The following is an 18,509-nucleotide window of genomic DNA, read 5'->3' on the forward strand; positions in this document are numbered from 1 at the left end:
GAGAAGGGAAATCACCAAGAGCTATCACCAAAAGGCTTGTAATTTCTTTTTGTCCAGCAGGGGGGGAACTACCCAGAGTACTTCAGACCAGCACTTCCAAGAAAAAAACCTCTCTGTGGTGGAGATAACTTTAATCAGTATGGAAGGGCTAGAGATTCTGACTTCTCTTCCCCATCATCCTACCCTGCTGAATAACTCAGATATGCAGTCCTTCCACCTTCACTTTGAACAGAAAAATAAATAGACCCCCACACCCAGCTCCTGCATTTCTCATTTTTATTCGACAGAAAAAGTCGCTCTCGCTGTACAGATTAAAAAAAAACCAAAATGCCTTTAAGAAACGTGAAGAAAAGTTGGGGGGAGGGGCCCATGGCCAATCTGGGTGGGGGGGGGGGCGGCACATGGAGCTAACCAACTCATTCCAATCTAACCCTGCCCCCCAGGGAGCTTGCCTGTAGTCCCCTCCACCCAAGTTCCAAACCATCAGCCCCTGGTAAACTCAGGAGTCTGAGAGGGGTAAGAGGGCAGCAGCTCCCTCCTGTCATTGTGAACTCAAGGTTGGGGAACCCCAAAACTGTACCTTTCCCTACTCATACCCTCCCACCCCAAACCCCCCAAAACACGTGAACCAGGAAAAAACTCACAGAGATCAACATTTCACAGGAACAAAGAAAAAAAAATTAAAGGGGGGAGGGGAAGAAAGGGGACCTCCCCCCAAGATGCTGCCAGAGTTCAAAGGAGAGGGAGGCAGATGGGGGTCCCCATCCCCTGCGGCTCTGTTAGGGAGATAAGAGGGGTGCTCCCTGTGGCTCCAGGACTTGGGGTGCGATGTGATTTCCCCAAAAAGGAATTATGGAGACCTGTAAGAGAAGTGAGAGATACTGAGTTCAAATCCCAACTTCCAGTTACATTTTCTATGAAAGTATCAGGAGGGAAACTAAGAAAGGAATGTTCTGAATATATACTACAGAGAAAAAAGATACTCACTGAGGCTTAAGAACAGAGACAACTAGGTACATTAGAAGGGGCCCTGGGCTGGGTCAGAGTCAAAAGTCAGAACACTTGAACTCTAGACCCAAATCTACCACGAACTAAGCTGTATGACCTTTGATTAAGCAAATTCCTTTCCCATCCTGAATCCTTATCTATAAAGTGAGAAAGTCAGACTAAGGTTTCTTCCAATTCTGACAACCTATGATTCAAGAAAACCCTTCCACATTCTCCTTTTGTGCATACCTGGAGGAGCGATGACGAACAGGTCGAGGGCTGGGTGTCTCTCTCCTACGCTTGTGGCCTGGGGAACGGCTATCCCCACGTGGGCCCCGTCGGGATCCCCGCTCACTGCTACTGTAATACAAAGCAGACGTATGAGGTATACCTGGAACCACCAGCCCATATATTAAGTCTCCCAAGACTAGAGATATGGGAAAGGGGAATAGCGGAGTCCAATGGCAATACCATTGGGAGGCAGTAAATAAAAAACACAAATTCCTACCTATGCTGGTCCCGCGGAGAGGGCTGTGGTGAAGGGCGGCGGCGCTCAGCAGGTGAGTAGCTAAGGGAACGGGAATCCCTAAGGGAATCTATGGGCTTCCTGGGGCTTCGGGATCTAAGGGGGAATAGAGGAATCATCCAAGGCCCCCTCCCTAACACTTCTCTATCTTCTCCCTAATCACCTATATCACCATAAGCAGGTACTAGCCTTGAATCTGGTTTCCCAAATCCTTCATATAAGTATATTAATGGCGTTTATATAAAAAAAAACTTGGAACCCAGGCAGCCTGACTCCAATGTTTCCACTCACTCATACCCCCAACACAGATTAAGCAGGAAGCTGGCATCCCAGGATAGGTAGGGCCTGAAAACCTAAGCAGTACTCACCTCCTCTCCCCAGGGGACGGCTTCTTAGGACTTGCAGGTTTGGGCAAGGCCTGGGGGCCAGGCTTGGCAGGGGAAGGAGAAGACGAGGAAGAAGAAGAAGATGAAGAGGAGGAGGAGGAGGAAGAGGATGAAGAGGAGGAGGAAGAAGAGGAAGAGGAAGAGGAGGAAGATGAAGAAGATGAAGAGCTGGAGCTGGAGCTACTAGAGCGCCGTTTCCGCTTGGCTGGGGTAGGCTCCAGGGGGCGCCCCTCTCGGACAGCCTCCTTGGGGGCTGGGGAGGGGCTAGGGACCCTGTGAGAAAAAATTTTTTTTGTCAGATAGAGAAGTGCCCCAACCCCAACCCTACCTTATTTGGCCTAGAGGAATGGCAGTGGAGGGGTAACTGAACGGACTTCAGTCTCCCCAAGTGTTTATTCTCTGAAGAATAGTGAGCTGGTATCCTCCAACCTCTGCTAACATAAGCACAAAGTTGGAGCACCACAGCACAACAGAGAAAAGGTTAAACCTCAAGATATCCCTGACAGAGGAATCCAAGAACCTGGCTCAGGTGTGGAAGGCTGGGTTATCTCCTTCCTTGGAAAGAGGGAAGCCCTTGTGTGTATGGGCTGGGGAAGGGGCTGGCCTGCCTAGAGGCAGGGAGAGGGATAGGATGACCTCTGAAGATCCTTCCAGCCCAGGGAGTTCCTCTTGAGGTCTAACTGCCATCCCTCCTGCTGCAAATTTAAGTCCATTTCCTCTAGTTCTGTCCTCTGTAGAGATGGAAAACTATCATTACCCTCGAGAGAGTAAACCTTTGGAGACTTTGTGTACCCCCCACCACCCAACCTTAAAGATTAAGTTTCCCCCATCTCCACAGAGCCAAGACCCTCCTCCCTTGCATAGCTTACCCTCCCCTCTTAGGAAAACAGATATTCAGAGCTGGAAGGGAGCTTAAAATGTCATCTAGTCCAACTTCATTTTAAATGAGGGAGCAGGCCTGGATAAACTGCTTTGGCCAGGATTACATAGGTAGTTTAATAAGACCCCCCCGAAATTTGAATCCAAGCTAACTAAATCCAGCACTCTCCAAGACTTTTGCCCTCCCCAACATTATTTCCAGACTTTCAATTTAACCATCCATTAAATGTACAGTACGTGGGAAAAAAAAAAGAAACTTTTACTAAGCTCCCCTCCCCATGCCTCCCTAAAAGCCCAACCTTTTCTCACCTTTTCAGCGCCACCTCAGGTTGACATGGGAGGCTAGAGGCCTCTGAATCGCTGGAGCTAGATCCAGAGGACGACGAGGACGACGAGGAGGATGAGGAGGAAGAGGAGCTGGATGATGATGAGGATGAAGAAGAGCTCCTCCGCTCCTTGGCAGGCTGCAAGCTGGCCAGTGGGGAGGAAGGCAGCTGGGAGCCAGCTGCAGAAATTGGTTCTGCACCATCAGAGCATGGTCCTCCAGAAGCAGGACCAGAGAGGGCGCCATTATAATCACCAGCAGGAGGCATGGTCTTTGCCACCGTAGCAGGGGCTTGGGGCTGAGACCCTCCTAGAGGATGGGTCTGGGTAGACAAGGAATGGAGTTGGTCTGAAACAACAGGTGGTAGGGGGGACCTAGCCCGATCCTGAGGTGGAGGGAGAATAGACTGAGAAGGAGCCAGGGCCATTCGAGAGGTAAGGGGGGGAGGAGGAGGAGAGCCAGCACGCTCAGAAGCCATTCTAGATTGGTTTGGGGCAGAGGGTGGGGTTCTAGAGCCTGGGATTCCAGGTGGGGTTCTAGAACGGGCTCGCTCGAGATGGGGTGGTGAGGTTCTCCCACTGACTCGGTCATAGGCAGAGAGAGCCATCCTTGAAGGGGTAAGGTTTGCCCCTGACAATGCCGGTGGCATTCTAGAGCCAGCAAGGCTCGCAGGTGCCAGACCTGGAGGTGTTCTAGAGCTCGCGAGGTTAACAGGTGCTGGAGCATGAGCAGTCCGAGGACCCACGAGGCCTGCAGATGCTGGGGCTTGTGGTGTTCTGGAACCTGCATAGTTTGCAGCAGTTGGTGGAGTGCCCGAGCCTGCAAGACTCAAGGCTGCTAGAGCAGCAGGGGTTCTTGCTCCAGCCAAGTTCACAGCTGCTGTAGCGGCAGGTGTTCTGGGATCGGCAAGGTTCACAGCAGAGGGTGCCACTGGTGTTCTGGGGCTGGCTAAATTCATGGCTGCTGCCGCTGCAGGTGTTCTAGATTCAGCTAGGTTCACAGCTGGTGGCATAGCTGATGTTCTAGCTCCGGCAAGGGTCATGGCTGCTGCTGAAGCAGCAGGTATTCTACTAGCAAGGTTTGCAGCTGGAGCCGTTCTAAGGCTCATGAGGGGGACAGGGGCTGGAACTTGAGCCATTCTGGCAGCCAGGCTTGCAGCTGTAATTGAGGGAGGTGGTCGAGCTGTGCCAAGACTGATGGCTGTCAAGGCGAGAGCAATTCTAGATTGAGCATGGTTTTCTGCCACAGAAGGGGTTCTAGGGTGATCAGGAATTCTAGGACCAGGTCCATCAAGCATAGAGGCACCAGCTTGTTGCAGAACAGATAATGGTGTTCTAGAGCTCCCCAAGGCCCCAGAAATGCCAGAGCATTCAAGCATTCCAGGGGGAGTCCTACAGCGGTCTAGAGGAGTTGGTGAGATGCTAGGGCGACTGAAGCAGCCCATTCTTGAGCTGTTAAGAGCCACAGGAGGAGTCCTGGAGCCAGAATGATTCCGGGTTGCTGGAGGAGTGGCAGACCGAGAACGATCAGAGGAACTTCCAGATGCAGAGCGCCGTCGAATGGCTGGAGGAGACCGAGTCAGAGAACGCTTGCCACGAGCTCCTCGTGGAGTACGGGATCTAGAACGCCGGCGGATAGCAGGTGGTGAACGAGTTCGAGAACGTTTGCGGGTTAACAAAGGTGTCCGGGACCTGGAGCGGCGCCGAATAACTGGAGGTGTTCGAGATCGAGACCGACGCCGAGTCACCGGAGAGGTTCGTGAACGGGATCTCCTTCGGGTCACTGGAGAAGTACGTGAACGAGACCTTCTACGAGTCACCGGAGATGTTCTGGACCTTGATCTTCTGCGAGTAATTGGTGAGGTTCTGCTTCTAGACCGCCTTCTAGTCACAGGAGGTGTTCTAGATCGGGATCGCCTACGAGTCACTGGTGGAGTTCTAGACCGTGACCGCCTGCGATTTGCTGGTGTTCTGGATCTTGATCGGCGGCGAGTTACTGGTGGTGTTCTGGAACGGGACCTTCTACGATTAACTGGTGATGCTCTAGACCTAGATCTTCGTCGAGTAACTGGGGATGTCCTGGACCGTGACCTCCTACGACTTACTGGTGAGGTTCGAGATCTCGACCTTCTCCGAGTGACTGGAGGTGTCCTTGACCTAGATCGCCGATGAGTAGCTGGGGAAGCTCGAGATCGAGAGCGATTCCAAGGAGCTGGTGATGTTCGTGAACGAGAGCGCTTGCGGCTAGTGGGGGGTGTTCGAGAACGTCCTCGTCGACGCCGAGATGACGTCCGAGAACTCTCCTGGCGGGTGGGTGACCGAGAGTGATAACCAGAGCCTCCTCGCCGTCGACGGGTAAGACGAGACCTTGAACGACTCCGCTGCCGCCTCCTTGATGTTGACTGAGATGAACCAGATCTGTCTCGACGACGAGTTGTCCTAGTCTTCTCCCGTCTTGAGCGGGAACGGGAACGCTGGAGTCCCCGAGGCTTTGGTGATGGAGAACGGCCCCTTCTGGAAGCTGTCTTAGCCCTTGGGGAGGACCCTGACCGTCGACGACGTGAGGACCTTGACTTTTCAGCTGGTTCTGGGGATGAAACTGACGGGCTTCGGTGGCGTCTTGGAGGGGTCCTGGAGCGGGCTGCTGGAGAAGATGAAGCAGATCGACTTCGACGTGAAAGTCTTGCCTTCCTAGTCAGCTCAGGTGATGACCGGGAACTACGCCGCCGAGGTGGTGTACGAGATTTTGCCTTAGGCTCTGGAGAGGACCTAGAACTTCTACGAGGAGTTCTGGATTTTGGTTGGTGCTCTGGAGAAGACTCAGAACTGCTGCTCCCTGCAGGTGAAGCTCCTCTCCCTTTACTGGCTGGGGATGAACCTGATCGGCTTCGCCTAAGCAGAGCCCGAGGTGCAGCAGCTTTGGGTTCAGGAGAGGACTCTGAGCCACTCTGACCCCTGGGCGAAGCTCTTGGCTTATCATTGACTTCTGGGGAGGAAACAGATCTACTGCGTCTAGGAATTAGTCGAGGTTTGCTGTCAGCCTCCGGAGATGATCCAGAGCGACTCCTTTGCCTAACTGGAGTTTGAGTTGTACCTTTGGGTTCCGGAGAAGAATCAGATTCACTTCTTCCCTGGGGAGGTGTTCTGGGTTTTACATCAAGTTCTGGAGAAGAATCAGAGCTTTGTCTAAGTGGAGTTCTAGGAACACCCTTGTGTTCTATTGAAGATTCTGAACCGCTTCTTTCTCTTTGTGGTGTCAGACATTTGTTGTTCAGTTCTGGGGATGATCCAGAATGACTCCCTTTTCTGGTTGGTGTATCGAGCATTTTTGATTCTGGGGAGGAATCTGATCCACTCCTTCCCCTCGAGGGTGTTCTTGGTATATCTTTGATTCCTGGTGAAGAACCACAATGGCTCTGTCTTGAGGGACTCCCAGACCCATCTTTAAGTCCTGGAGAAGACCCAGACCTGCTCCTCCTTGATGGGGTTCTAGGTATATCTTTGAGTTCTGGAGAAGATCCAGAACCACTTCTTCCTCTTAAGGGTGTATCTGGTGCACCATCGAATCCACAAGGTGACCGAGTAATGCTCTGAATTGAAAACATTCTGGATTTCTCTACTTCGGGAGATGACTCAGAACTGCTGTGCCTAGATGTTCTAGATTGCTCATTTACAGTGAGACATGGACCTGACCCAAGTTGACTTAAGGAAGCAACAGCTAAATCCTCATTGATTTCAGGGGATAAGGCAGGTTTAATTTCTGTAATGATGTTTGTTCTGAGTTCTGAAGGAGATCCAGAACTATGCTGTTTGAATGCAATATTATGTAGTTCTTTGTGTTCTGGAGACTGTGACACCACAGTCCAGGCTTGGGTCACTGCTGGAATGTCTGCCACATCTAAAGATGGCTGTGGCAGAATCTGCCCCAGAGGCACAGCAGGGCTTTCTTTTATTTCTGGAGATGTCTCAGAGATGCTTCCAGCTATATCTTTAAGTTCTGGAGATACATGAGGCAAGCTTTCGTTTAACTGTATTTCAAATTTCTCTACCATTTCTGCAGATACCTCAATGTGATGTGGCCTGGGTAGTGTCTCTTTGACTTCTGGAGAAGACTCTGAACCATTTCTTTCCCTTGGAGAGCTCCTAGTTATGTCTTTGTGCAATGGTGAGGACTCGGGGCTACCTTGAACAGAAGGTGGTCTAGATTTATCCCTTGGTCCTGGAGATGTATCAGAGAGAGTCTGTTTAGGAGGTGAACTAGCTTTCTCTTTTGGTTCTGGAGAGGATCCAGAGCTACTGAGTCTTGGAGGAGATTTAGAGTCCATTCTGGGACAAGGTGAAAACTCAGACCTGGAACTGCTCTGCTGTGGAGGTGGTGTTACAGATTTCACCTTAGGACTTAAAGATCCTGCTCTCTGTCTTGATGAAGTTATGGATGCCACTTCAGGACTGGGAGATGAAGACCTAGACCGGCTGCCCAGAGGGGGTGTCTGGGATGTCCTTTTCAAAGATGGAGAAGATTCAGAGCAGCTAGGTTTTAACAATGTTCTAGCTCTCTCTTCAGGACTTGGTGAAGATGAATCTGATGCATGACCTGGTGGAGTTGGAGATTTTGCTTTTGGCTGTGGAGAGCTAGAGCCTGATCTACTCCTTCTTGGGGGTGATCTAGGCTTCACTTTGGGACAAGGGGAATGAGATCCAGAGTGACTCAGACTTGGTGAAGTTTTTGATTTACTCTGTGGGCATGGTGAACTTGATCGAGAATGGCTTTGCCTTGGTGGTGTTTTAGATTTTGCTTTGGGACACGGTGAAGTGGACCCTGAGTGACTTTCTCTTGGTGGTGTTTTAGACTTTACTTTGGTATCAGGTGAAGAGGACCGAGAATGGCTCTGTCTTGGGGGTGTTCTAGACTTCACCTTGGGGCAGGGAGATCTTGATTTGCTTTGCCTTGGTGGTGTTCTAGAAGTCACTCTACTAGGGCTTGGAGAAGAAGATGCAGAATGGCTACGCCTTGGTGGAGTTCTAGATTTCACACTAGGACGTGGGGAAGATCCAGACCTGCTACGTCTTGGAGATGTCCTAGATTTAATCTTCAGGTGGGGAGAAGAACCAGAACGACTACGTCTTGACGGAGTCCTAGATTTTACCTCAGGTCCAGGAAAAGAACCAGAGCGGCTACGTCTTGATTCCCCCTTGGCATGAGGTGAAGACCCAGATCTGCTTCGCCTTGGGGGTGTTCTAGATTTTGCATTTGTCACCAGGCTTGATCCAGAATTCTGTTTGGGTGGAGTTCCAGATTTTCCTTTGGGGAGTGGAGAAGAACCTGATCGGCTTCTTCTTGTTGGCGTTTTAGATTTCCTCTTTGGACATGGAGAAGACCCAGAACGACTTCGTCGTGGCGGAGTTCTAGATTTCTGCTTTGAGGGTGAGGATCCAGATCGACTTCGCCGGGGTGGGGTCCTAGATTTAACTTGAGGACGTGGAGAGGAACCAGACCTACTGCGCCTAGGAGGAGTTCTAGATTTTGCTTTAGAGCGGGGAGATGACCCTGACCGACTTCGTCTGGGTGGTGTCCTAGATTTAAGTTTAGGACGTGGAGAAGATCCAGAGCGGCTCCGCCTCAAGGACAGGTGAGATTTTGCTTTGGGCCTTGGTGAAGAGAGAGACCGGCTACGCCTCAAGGAAACACGAGACTTTTTCATTTCTGGACTGGAGTTAGATCTGCTTCTTCTCTGGGATGTTCTTGATTTGTTTTTCCGTTCCGATGATGAGCCAGACCGGCCCCTTCTCTGTGGTGTCCTAGAATGAGATCTTCCACGTCGGACTGGGGTTCTAGTACGAGACCTCCCTCGTCTGGCTGGGGTCCTGGAACGAGATCTCCCTCGTCTTGCTGGCGTCCTGGAACGGGATCTACCACGCCTGGCAGGGGTTCTGGAACGGGACCTGCCACCCCGTCTGGCTGGGGTCCTAGAACGAGACCTTCCACCTCGTCTAGCTGGTGTTCTGGAACGGGACCTGCCACCTCGCCGGGCTGGTGACCTGGTGCGAGATCTCCTTCGTACTGGTGATCTGGTACGAGACCTTCGTCTAGCAGGTGTTCTGGAACGAGACCTACCACGACGGGCTGGAGTTCTAGAGCGAGACCTCCGCCTTGCAGGTGTCCTGGAGCGAGACCTCCGTCTGGCAGGTGTCCTAGAGCGAGATCTTCCCCTTCGAGCTGGTGTTCTAGACCGAGATCTTCCCCGGGTAGCTGGGGATCTAGAGCGTGACCTGCCTCGCCTTGCTGCTGACCTAGATCTTCCTCGCCTCTGAGCATTTCTGCTTCTAGACCAGCCAGGCCGTTGAGGAGACCTGGAGCGGCCACGCCTCTGGGGACTTCGAGATCGCCCCCAGCGCTGTGGAGACCGTGACCTACGCCACTGTGGGGTCCTGGATCGAGAACGACCCCTCTTGTTAGGGGTCCGGGACCGTGATCTTCCCCTTCGAGTAGTGGCCGGGCTGCGAGACCTTCCCACCCTACGGGTGGGTGTGTGAGATCTTGATTTGTCCCGCTTTGCACGTCCCCGTGAACGGCTGCTCTTGGTTGTAGGGGAGGGAGAAAGCTCCCGGCGAGGGGCAGGAGCTGGTACAGGTTTGGGGGGACTTTCAGGTGAGGAACTGCCATGTCGGGGAGCTTTGGCTGGTTGAGGAGACGCTGGGCAGCTTTCTGAGGAAGAGGACCGGGTAGGTTTCTCGGGAGACTTAGGGGGTGAGTGACCCCGGGATGGGGAGGGTTCAGCTGAGGGCTTCACTGGCTCCTGACTCTGGGGAGTTGCTGCAGGGGGTTCCGGGGAACTGCGATTTCGCTCAGCAAGGAGCGGGGTAGGGGCAGGTCGATCTAGGCCTGTGCTGCTCCTCTCCGGGGAGGGGCTAGTTCGGGTTGCAGATTTCTGGGATTAGAAGAAAAAGTAGGGATGGGAATGCATAAACACCAAAATTTCAGAACATGCTTTCTGAAGAAACCTTTTTTCCCTACCATCCTTAAGTGTCTCTAACTAGTCACTTCTCTCTTCTAAGTTATAACTTTACGCTCATATAGAATATGAAAAAAATAAAGCACATACAATTTTATACTTTAAAGTATTATTTTTAACAACAGTACGTCATTAGCCCTTACCTCCCAATTCCACCAGATCCTGATCTCCCTAATAACTTTCATCCCATGTGCCCACTGCAAACTTCAAGAATTCAAAGACTCTCATTTCTTACAATTGCTCCTATACCCATTTTCTAAATCCTAGAACTTCAATGATAATTCCATTTAGGAACTTACCTCCCTCTTGTCTTTTTCTTTATCTTTGTCCTCGTGAGGACTGCTAGACTGTTGGGTAGGAGGCGGCAGCTCAGGGCTGTGGGTTCGCTCTGTGCTGATGGCTGCAGATTCCCTGGGCGGAGCATCTCCCTCTCCATGACGACGCGTAGCAGGAGAGGAGCTTCGATGAGTTAAGGTGGTTGTACGGGATTTAGCTGCAGCACTTCTAGACCTATGCAAGGAATTTGGGGAAGGGGAGAAGATGGAGAATCAGCTAGTGGGAGAAGAGAAGGCCCCCTCCCCATCTCCCTCTTCATCTACCCATACTTCTTTGACCATATCACCTATTTTCTCAAGTTCTCTCCTAGTCTTTTCATTGTTCTAACCAGAAGATTCAAACTACATTCAAACTGGAAATCAGTTCTTCCCTGGCTTGTATTAACTCCCTTGTTTCCCAAGACAATCCCTCCCTCGGACCCTTTATTTAACCCACCCAGACCATACCCACCACCTGGGAATGGCTTTCCCATGCCCTCCACCCATTCCACTCCCTACCCCCCAACTCATTTTATAACTCACCTCTGAACCCACCTCCTCCAGGAAGCCTTCCCTGTTTAAGCAGGCCAGGGTAAGGATTCCTTCCTCCCCCAGGGAACTGCTGACAAACCACCCACCCCCCCTAGCCTGGCAGTCCATATACATCAGAACAAAACAAAAAAAAAATAACAAAAACAACAAAAAGAGATGGGGATATGTATATGTCTGTCCATCCTGTCGCTTTAGCCTGTCAGCTCCTAGAGGGCAGGGACCGTGTCTTCGGAATGCTCTGTGCAGCGCCTAGCACACCGTGGGCGCTCAATAAATATTAAATTAATTAACCCATTAGACCCATTCCCTCCCTTCCTCTTGGACCACCCCTTACCGACTGCGGGAGGTGTCAGAAGATGAGGCAGAGTCAGCTGAGGTTGAACGATGACCCCGGCGGCTCTTTGGAGCAGGTGACGCACTTCGAGACCTTAAAGAGAAGGGGATATGAGTATGGCCAAGAATGTTGATGTTTCCTACATGTGGTACCTTGGTTCTGCACCTCTCAAATTAGGTGTCTTCCTGCCACCAACATCACTACCCACAAGTCAGGCATTTTTTTTTTCCTCAAGCACAAGCATCCAGATATCCTAACTTTAGTTCCCGAAACTCCCTTTTCCCTAATCATAATCAACTCACCGTTTCCGTTTCTTGTCCTTAGATTTGCGTTTGCTCTTTGGAGTAGGTGATCTGAGAATATAAATAAGGAAATTAATAAGAAAAAAACAGAATAAACGACAGAAACTGGAAACAGTTTACTGACAGTCTGGTGAGTCTCCACCGAAAGACACCTAAAGATTATAGGGTAACAAAAAGAGAATAAAGCCCATGCCACCAGTTACCCCTACAAGATAAGATGAGCTCTCACCTATGCTTCCGTTTCTTGGACTCAGACTCTGACCTTTAAGTAGAAAGATAAAAATTAACATCTATTTCCCAAGGTTTTTTCATGGTCCCCAATCATGTCAAATGCCCAGGACTCATACCTGTGTTTCTTCTTCTTTGAACTCTTTTTTCTCTCCCTTCGAGGAGAGCTACTCTCTGACCTGCTAAAGATGTATTCAGAAGCAAAGTCACTGGATGGGTCACACCTTCAACATTCCGCCATGATCCACCCTCTCCATTCATACTGCCCCCAAAAACACACCTTCTCAATGATCTCTGGTCTATTTGTACCTTCTAATTCTCAAGGAGACAAAAGATAAAAAGAAACCCCTAAAAATACTTCATAAATAGATACTAAATGAACAGTTCCCTGATACCCTGCCTATTAGCTCTAGGTGAAAAAAGCTCCAGATTTTGATCTCCATTCATAAACAAAAACACCCCCACTTCAGTCCCAACTTTATGAGAGAAATCCAAATACTGTTTTCTAGTTCAGCCTATAAAGACTAAACCTGACACCACTTAATATCTCATCCCTAGAGCTCAGGGTCACTGATAGCCACACCCAATTTTGCAGCACAAGAATAAGCTTTCCCTAACTATCTCAAAAAAGTCACCTTTCTCAACATAACTCACCGGCCTCTGTCTTTCTTCTTTTTCTTCTTCTTTTGCTTTGGGGTAGGAGAACGTGAGCTACTAGACTCCCGAACAAGACTAGAAAGTAGAGGAAGAAAGTAAAATTGTTAACAAGGGCAGTTGCCTGGGACACTTGTACCCCAAGAGAAAAATAGGCTCCTAGATCAAAATGCAAGAATTTCAGAAAGAATATTCTCAAGCAAAACTAGGGTAGAATACCTTGGCTTAGAGAAAAAGAGACAGATAGAAACGGAGTCTAACATACGAACACCTGTATCTTCTGAGTACCTGTAAGGTTTAGGAGGTTCTGGAGCTGGTTGCTTGGCCTCTCGAGCACGACGCTGAGGGTCAAAGGAGCTACCATCAACATAGGAGTCACTGATACCAAAGGCAGCACGGAGCCGCTCATTCTTTTTCTCATTTAACTCTGCCAGCTGGTGAGTCTCAGTTACTCTGCAGAGAAAGAGAAATCAAGGTCAAAGGTTGGACTGAAGCAAAGCTGGGACTGGGAGCCTGGGGAGGTTGGAAACAAAGGGTAAAGAAAGAGAAAGCACCAAAATGTGTGAAAAGCGGATCTAGAAAAAGACAAGACAACGTAACAGATTAAAGAAAAAGGCCCTCTTACAATAAAGCAAAGGGTAATACCACAGACAGGAGCTTAGTAGGTACAGGAAGCAGGACCAGTAGTAGCCTCTGGAAGGATAGAGCGGAGTACAAGAGAAGCCAAGTTTGGCGATAGATATGAAGACAGGCACAGAAGTGTAATGGCTAAAAAGTCCACAAGAGGGACAAAATACTCACACAGGCCTCTGCCCTGGGGTCTCCTCCTTGCCCCCAGGGTTCACATCTTTTTCCAGCAACATGAGTCGGAAGGTCGCCACTTTCTCTTGGATCTGTTGTTCCTCGTACCTGCAGCACAAACTCCTCTGATTAGAGGTTGACAAGTCATCCCCCCTTGGTCCTATATAATATTCCCTTTGTCTTCCAACAGGGTCTGAGTTCCCCCCATACACACACCCTTTCCTCTCCACACACACAAACCTTTCACTCTGACACCCAAAGGATCCTGCTCCCCAATCTTCCATCTAACTATACTCTACAAGTTTCTCAATCTCTAAGTGCTCCCTCCCCCTCGATGCCTACATTTTCCACACACTACCCAGTTCCAAATTCTATCTATTCTGTCCCTTTCTTCCCTTCACACTCCTGTCCTGTCAGCATTCCACTTAACCCCAGTCCCTTTCGCTTTTTCGCAATCTCTCGTGACTTTGTAGCTATCCCTAAGATTTGTTTCAATTCGTACCCCAACCCTAGCCACCTTCCTACACTGCTTTATCTAAACCAACACCTGCTTATCCGCTACACCTGTTATATTTTCTCCCCTAATGCCCCTTGTCCCCCACATTCTAAGAATCAATTTGAAAAACTCAGTTCCCCATTCTCTTATCTCCCCTCTGTTCCCAATACTCCATAAAACCACAACTCTTCTGTCATTTCCCCAACATTCCCAACTTGTCACTTAACTCTTCCCTACTCATTTCCCCAACTCCTCCTTACATCCTCTTCAACCAATCCTAAGCCTCCAGCACTGTACTTCAATCTCACTCCCAGCTCCCTCCTGCTCTTCAACCACTCAGCCTTTAGCTCTCCCCCAGCCCTCCCCTCACCCCTGCTCTTCCATCATCTCTTCCAGCTCGAGGCATCGCAGCTCGACGCGCCGCTTGCGCTCGTGGTCCAGGATGTCAGGGTTAGGCCGCTTCACCAGGGCAGCCTCCAGGCGCCGCAGTTCTTCCTCGCCCTTGTAGTCAGGCCGCTCGCCCCTCCGACCCCGCACCAGGGACAGGTTGCGCTGGACGTAGCCGTTGGTGCCGCTGCCCCGGGGCGTCGGCAGCCCGATCCCGTTGTACATGGCCCCGTGCCCAGGGGGCACCGCCGCTCCTGAAGGCGAGCGGGGAGACACGGGTCAGGCCCCGGACCCCACACAAAGTCCTTGTTTCTCTTTCATCCCTATCTCTTTCTCTGTAACATCCGCAGACCCTTGCCACCTCCAAAGCTTCTGCGCTTCCTCCGCCCTCATCATTTGCTTTTTTTTCTACAACAGCCTCTCTTTTGCCCTTCCTGCACTATCTCCATTTCCCCAAACTTCCATCCTACTGAGACAGCCCCCCCCACCCCCCATTCTACATTCGCCACGGACCTGGATCCCTTCCAGATTGCCCGTTTCCGGCCTATTCCTCCACAACCAACAGGGACTCACATTCTTCTGATCTTATCAGTCCTTGTAGCTACCTCTGGTCTCAGTACCGACAACCAACACTAACTCCAAACCTTTGGGAGCTGACTGTGGCCTCCAGAAGAGGGCACCACACACACAAGGCATAAATTTCAGAGGCACAAAAACTTCCCACACCCCCGAGTCACCAAGGGCCCTTCAAAAATGTAAGCTGAGGTCTGAACAGGGATTTACAACACCACAGAGTCATCTTGTAAGAGGCTCAAGGTTCTAGAAAATCAAGTAGACGAAACCATTACTGGGATAAACAGAAATGCTCTGTGTAGTCCCAGACAAGAGCTAAAGGCCAACATCCATATGAAATATAGTACCGGAATAGGTACTCTTCCTTCAGTCAACATCGCCCCTCTTAGCACCACCATTTTCACATTCCTAGCCTCATATAGCCTCTCAGTATAATATCATAGCCATAAACCAAATACCTTCAATTTCTTAGTCAACTTACTCAATTTTCTACTTAACTTTCTTCACATGGAATCCTACCTATGACTTAGAAAAACTAATCCCTCCCCCAAATTTTTCCCCCCACAATACCAATTACCTTAATTTCTCTACTGCATTCCTGTCTCATCCCTTCTTAATCAGAAGACCTTTTTCTACACACTCATTCCCCAAATATCCTCAGTTTTACCATCTCTCACTTCCAAGAGTATTTTAATTCTATAATCACTTACTCAAATCACTGTCCCCTACCTCTTACTCCCCCCTCAAACTTCTGACCTATCATACTGTTCTTTCCCTGGCATGACCTTCCTCCTACCACATTTCCTTATCACATGCCCCCTCCCTTAAATTGTTTCCCTGTATACCCTGTTCCTTTCTCCCACCTTTCCAAAATGTCCTAAGGAGAGAAAGAATCAAAGAAGAGAAATCCTAAGTAGTCAACTAAGGTATAGCCCCAAGTACAGGGGAAAAAATGTAAAGACTAGGGTAGAAGCAAGGGAACTAAATACGTAGAACTGTAGATAATATATGCTAGAAAGAAGTAAAGGACAATGTAGGAAAGAGATTCGAAAGAGGAAAGACCTGCCCAAGAACTCTACTTACTCTGAAAAAAGGGGCAAACCCTTAAGGCCTGGGTTTTTCCTTGCCTCCAAGCCTTACGGAAAAGGCAAAAAGCAAAAGAGGATGATAAAACCAGAGCAAAGAAATGAGAAGGGGCAAGAAAGGGGAGAAGCAAGGCAAATGAAAACAGGAGAAAAGGAACAGGAAAACTTTAAATGAAAGGCTTCCCCAATAGTCCAGAACCCTATCCTGTCATCTTCTCGTCCCTCTCCTCACTCCCCAAAAGCCCAAGCCCTCTTTTTCCCTTTTGCTCTCATTTCCACTTCTCTCCCAATGTCCTGCAGTTCTGTTCACTCACCCACACTTCCATACCATTTCACCCAAACTCCCTTCCATTCCCCTAGAGAGAGAAAACCAAGTGACTTCGTTTCAGGAAATAATAGAGAAGAATCACTGAGAAAGAGAGAGAAAACTGTAAAAGGAAGCCCTTGGGGGCGGGGGACACGACACACATCCAAAGCAGTGCTCAGAAAAGGGTGGGTGTAAGAAAAGACTGCAGGGTTAGGGGCAGTGGGAATGTGGGGGGAGAAGGGACATACAGACAACATTATGATTAATCTGAAGGTTTTATGAATTGTGGAGGGCCTTTATGGAAAAAGGTACGAAGGAGTCACTGTAGGGAATCTCTCAAGAGAGCCACAGAAAAAAAAAATCAGAGGCCACCAAAGGACTAAAAGAAAAGGATCTACAAGTAAAAGCATAACAGGGGAAAGAAGAGGTTACCAGGATACATCAAACGGGCCTGGGAAAAGGACACATGAATTAGCTTCAGAGCTACATTAAAGCCGTTGAAGTTGGGAAAAATCTTATTTCTGACTGATCAGAACAGCAACATGGAGCTATAAAACGGCACTAGATGATTATAATGGAGAGCAGCAAGTCAGGAAAAATAACTGTGCATGTAATGAAAGGGAATCCACAAAGAATCATGTTAGAGATGAACCTCAGAGCTCATCTAATCCACCCCTCATTTTAGAGATGGAAAGAGAAGTGACTCGCCCAAGGTCACACAACTAGCCACAGGAACCCAGGCTTCCCAAATCCCCCCTGGGCGGTCTCCCTTGTCATTCCTATTCTCAGGGAGACCTCAATCAGATTGTGAGCTCTTGGAGGGCACGGGCTCTTCTGCCTCCTTTTGTACCCCCACAGGTTAGCACACAGTAGCTCGTTTATAGCAAAAAAGGAGGGAAAGTAGCATAATCTTCACAGCTAGGCTGAACGCATATTTTCGCATGCCTCCTTTTCGAGACCTACGGCAGCGAAGGCAGAGGCTTTCCAGTTCAATTTTAAACGCTCTTTGGCGTGCCCAGTAGTACAAAAGGCCACCGAAACACACGTTTTTGGCAATTCTGCAGGCCAGGGAAGAAGCCCTCCAAGATGGCAGATAAAGAGGTAAAACAGGTTTCGGAAACGTTGGCTCTCTTTCGCGGACCGATAACAAACATAACGGGTGGACAAGGGGGCAGCAAGCAGCTGATGGGAGGGCCGAGACAGGAAAGGCGAAGGGTTAAGAGGAACCTGGGGAGAGGGAAGACGCCGCGCGAGGAGGGAGGGTGGGAGGGGGTCCAGGGCCTACGCGGAGGCCGAAGGGGCCGAGTAGGAAAAATGAGCGGGGAGGGGAGCGTCGGAGTTGGCCTACTAGAGTGCCCGGCTCCCCCACCGGAAGGTGTGGGGGAACACAATTTTTTCCTTTCGGAGGGGAAGGGTTTGGCCACAGGTCGGAGTCACGGGCATACCGCTCTCCACAACTGGCACGTGGAACGGGAAGGGGGGGTTAGTTACAGAAGCGCGCACCCGTCCCTCGAGCCTCAGTCACCACCCCTCCCCCCACATCCCCTCCCCCGCGCGCGCGAGACCGCGTTCGGTTGGCGACGCGCGCCGCAGCCGAGGGGGAGGGGGTGGGGGGGAAGAGGAGTACGCGCGTCAGGGTCGGATACGAGAAAAGGGGGAAGTGAGGAAATAGAAGGGGATTGAAAAAAAGTAAGGAAGGAATAAGCGCGAGCGCGAGGCGGCGAGCGCGCGTGCGCGTGTGCGGCCTGATCGGTTCTCCGCGCGCCTGGCCTCGCGCCGGGGCCACCGCGCGGCCGCCCCTCCCCCCACCGCCCGGCTCTCTCTCACCCGCTCACCCGCCGCCGACGACTCCTCCTCCGCCTCCGCCCGCCGGGTCGGGGAGGGGGGGAATTCTTCCGCGACTGCTTTGCGGGGTCCTGGGTCCTCCGGGGCCTGGAGTCGCTGCCTCGCCTTGCCTCCTCTTCTGCCTTGCCACAGCCGCCACCGCCTCCTCGCTTCCTCGGGGGCCGCAGCGGGCTCCGACTGCGCCACTCGCACCCCGCCTGGGCCGCGCTGCACGTCAGCACGACTAACAGAGGACGTCAGCACGCACGCACGCCGCGGGGATCGCCGGGAAGCGTAGTGTCTGAGGCCCTCTTCCCACGCTCTTTATTCTGGTTGTCCGCGCAGTCGCCAGCCTCCAGTCTTTTTTCTTTATTTACCCCCCCGAGACTGCCACCCTTGCAAACTTTCGCATCGCGATGCTTTGAAGGAAGTGTAGTCCCGTGAGCACGTACGTCTGCTTAATACCACCAGGAACTCACTGCGACTCCCGTCGTGCACTTCGGGTTGGGAGGTGCGCGCAGTAAGGAAAGCAGCGGA

The 18,509-nt window shown here is 50.7% G+C and overlaps 1 protein-coding gene across 5 annotated transcripts; it reads right to left on the minus strand.

Moving 5' to 3' along the window:
- Positions 1 to 259: 259 nt before the first annotated feature.
- On the minus strand, positions 260 to 18,230 carry SRRM2 (serine/arginine repetitive matrix 2). 5 transcript variants are annotated; one of them, XM_036738834.1, is made up of 15 exons: positions 17,984 to 18,229; positions 14,167 to 14,437; positions 13,301 to 13,408; positions 12,788 to 12,952; positions 12,500 to 12,577; positions 11,965 to 12,027; positions 11,847 to 11,879; positions 11,618 to 11,668; positions 11,316 to 11,408; positions 10,415 to 10,625; positions 3,088 to 10,031; positions 1,882 to 2,172; positions 1,496 to 1,609; positions 1,237 to 1,344; positions 260 to 860 (listed from the first exon to the last, which is right to left on the minus strand). In XM_036738834.1, the coding sequence occupies exons 2-15, from the start codon at positions 14,406 to 14,408 to the stop codon at positions 851 to 853; spliced, it is 8,511 nt and encodes a 2,836-aa protein (XP_036594729.1). In that variant the 5' UTR covers positions 14,409 to 14,437; positions 17,984 to 18,229; the 3' UTR covers positions 260 to 850. The 5 variants fall into 5 exon arrangements, with proteins under 5 accessions (XP_036594729.1, XP_036594727.1, XP_036594730.1 ...); XM_036738832.1 differs by having other exon boundaries at positions 1,237 to 1,347; positions 17,984 to 18,228; XM_036738833.1 differs by having other exon boundaries at positions 261 to 860; positions 1,237 to 1,347; positions 17,976 to 18,228.
- Positions 18,231 to 18,509: the final 279 nt, after the last annotated feature.

This window comes from Trichosurus vulpecula, chromosome 9, assembly GCF_011100635.1.
Source record: "Trichosurus vulpecula isolate mTriVul1 chromosome 9, mTriVul1.pri, whole genome shotgun sequence".
In the NCBI taxonomy this organism is placed as follows: domain Eukaryota; kingdom Metazoa; phylum Chordata; class Mammalia; order Diprotodontia; family Phalangeridae; genus Trichosurus; species Trichosurus vulpecula.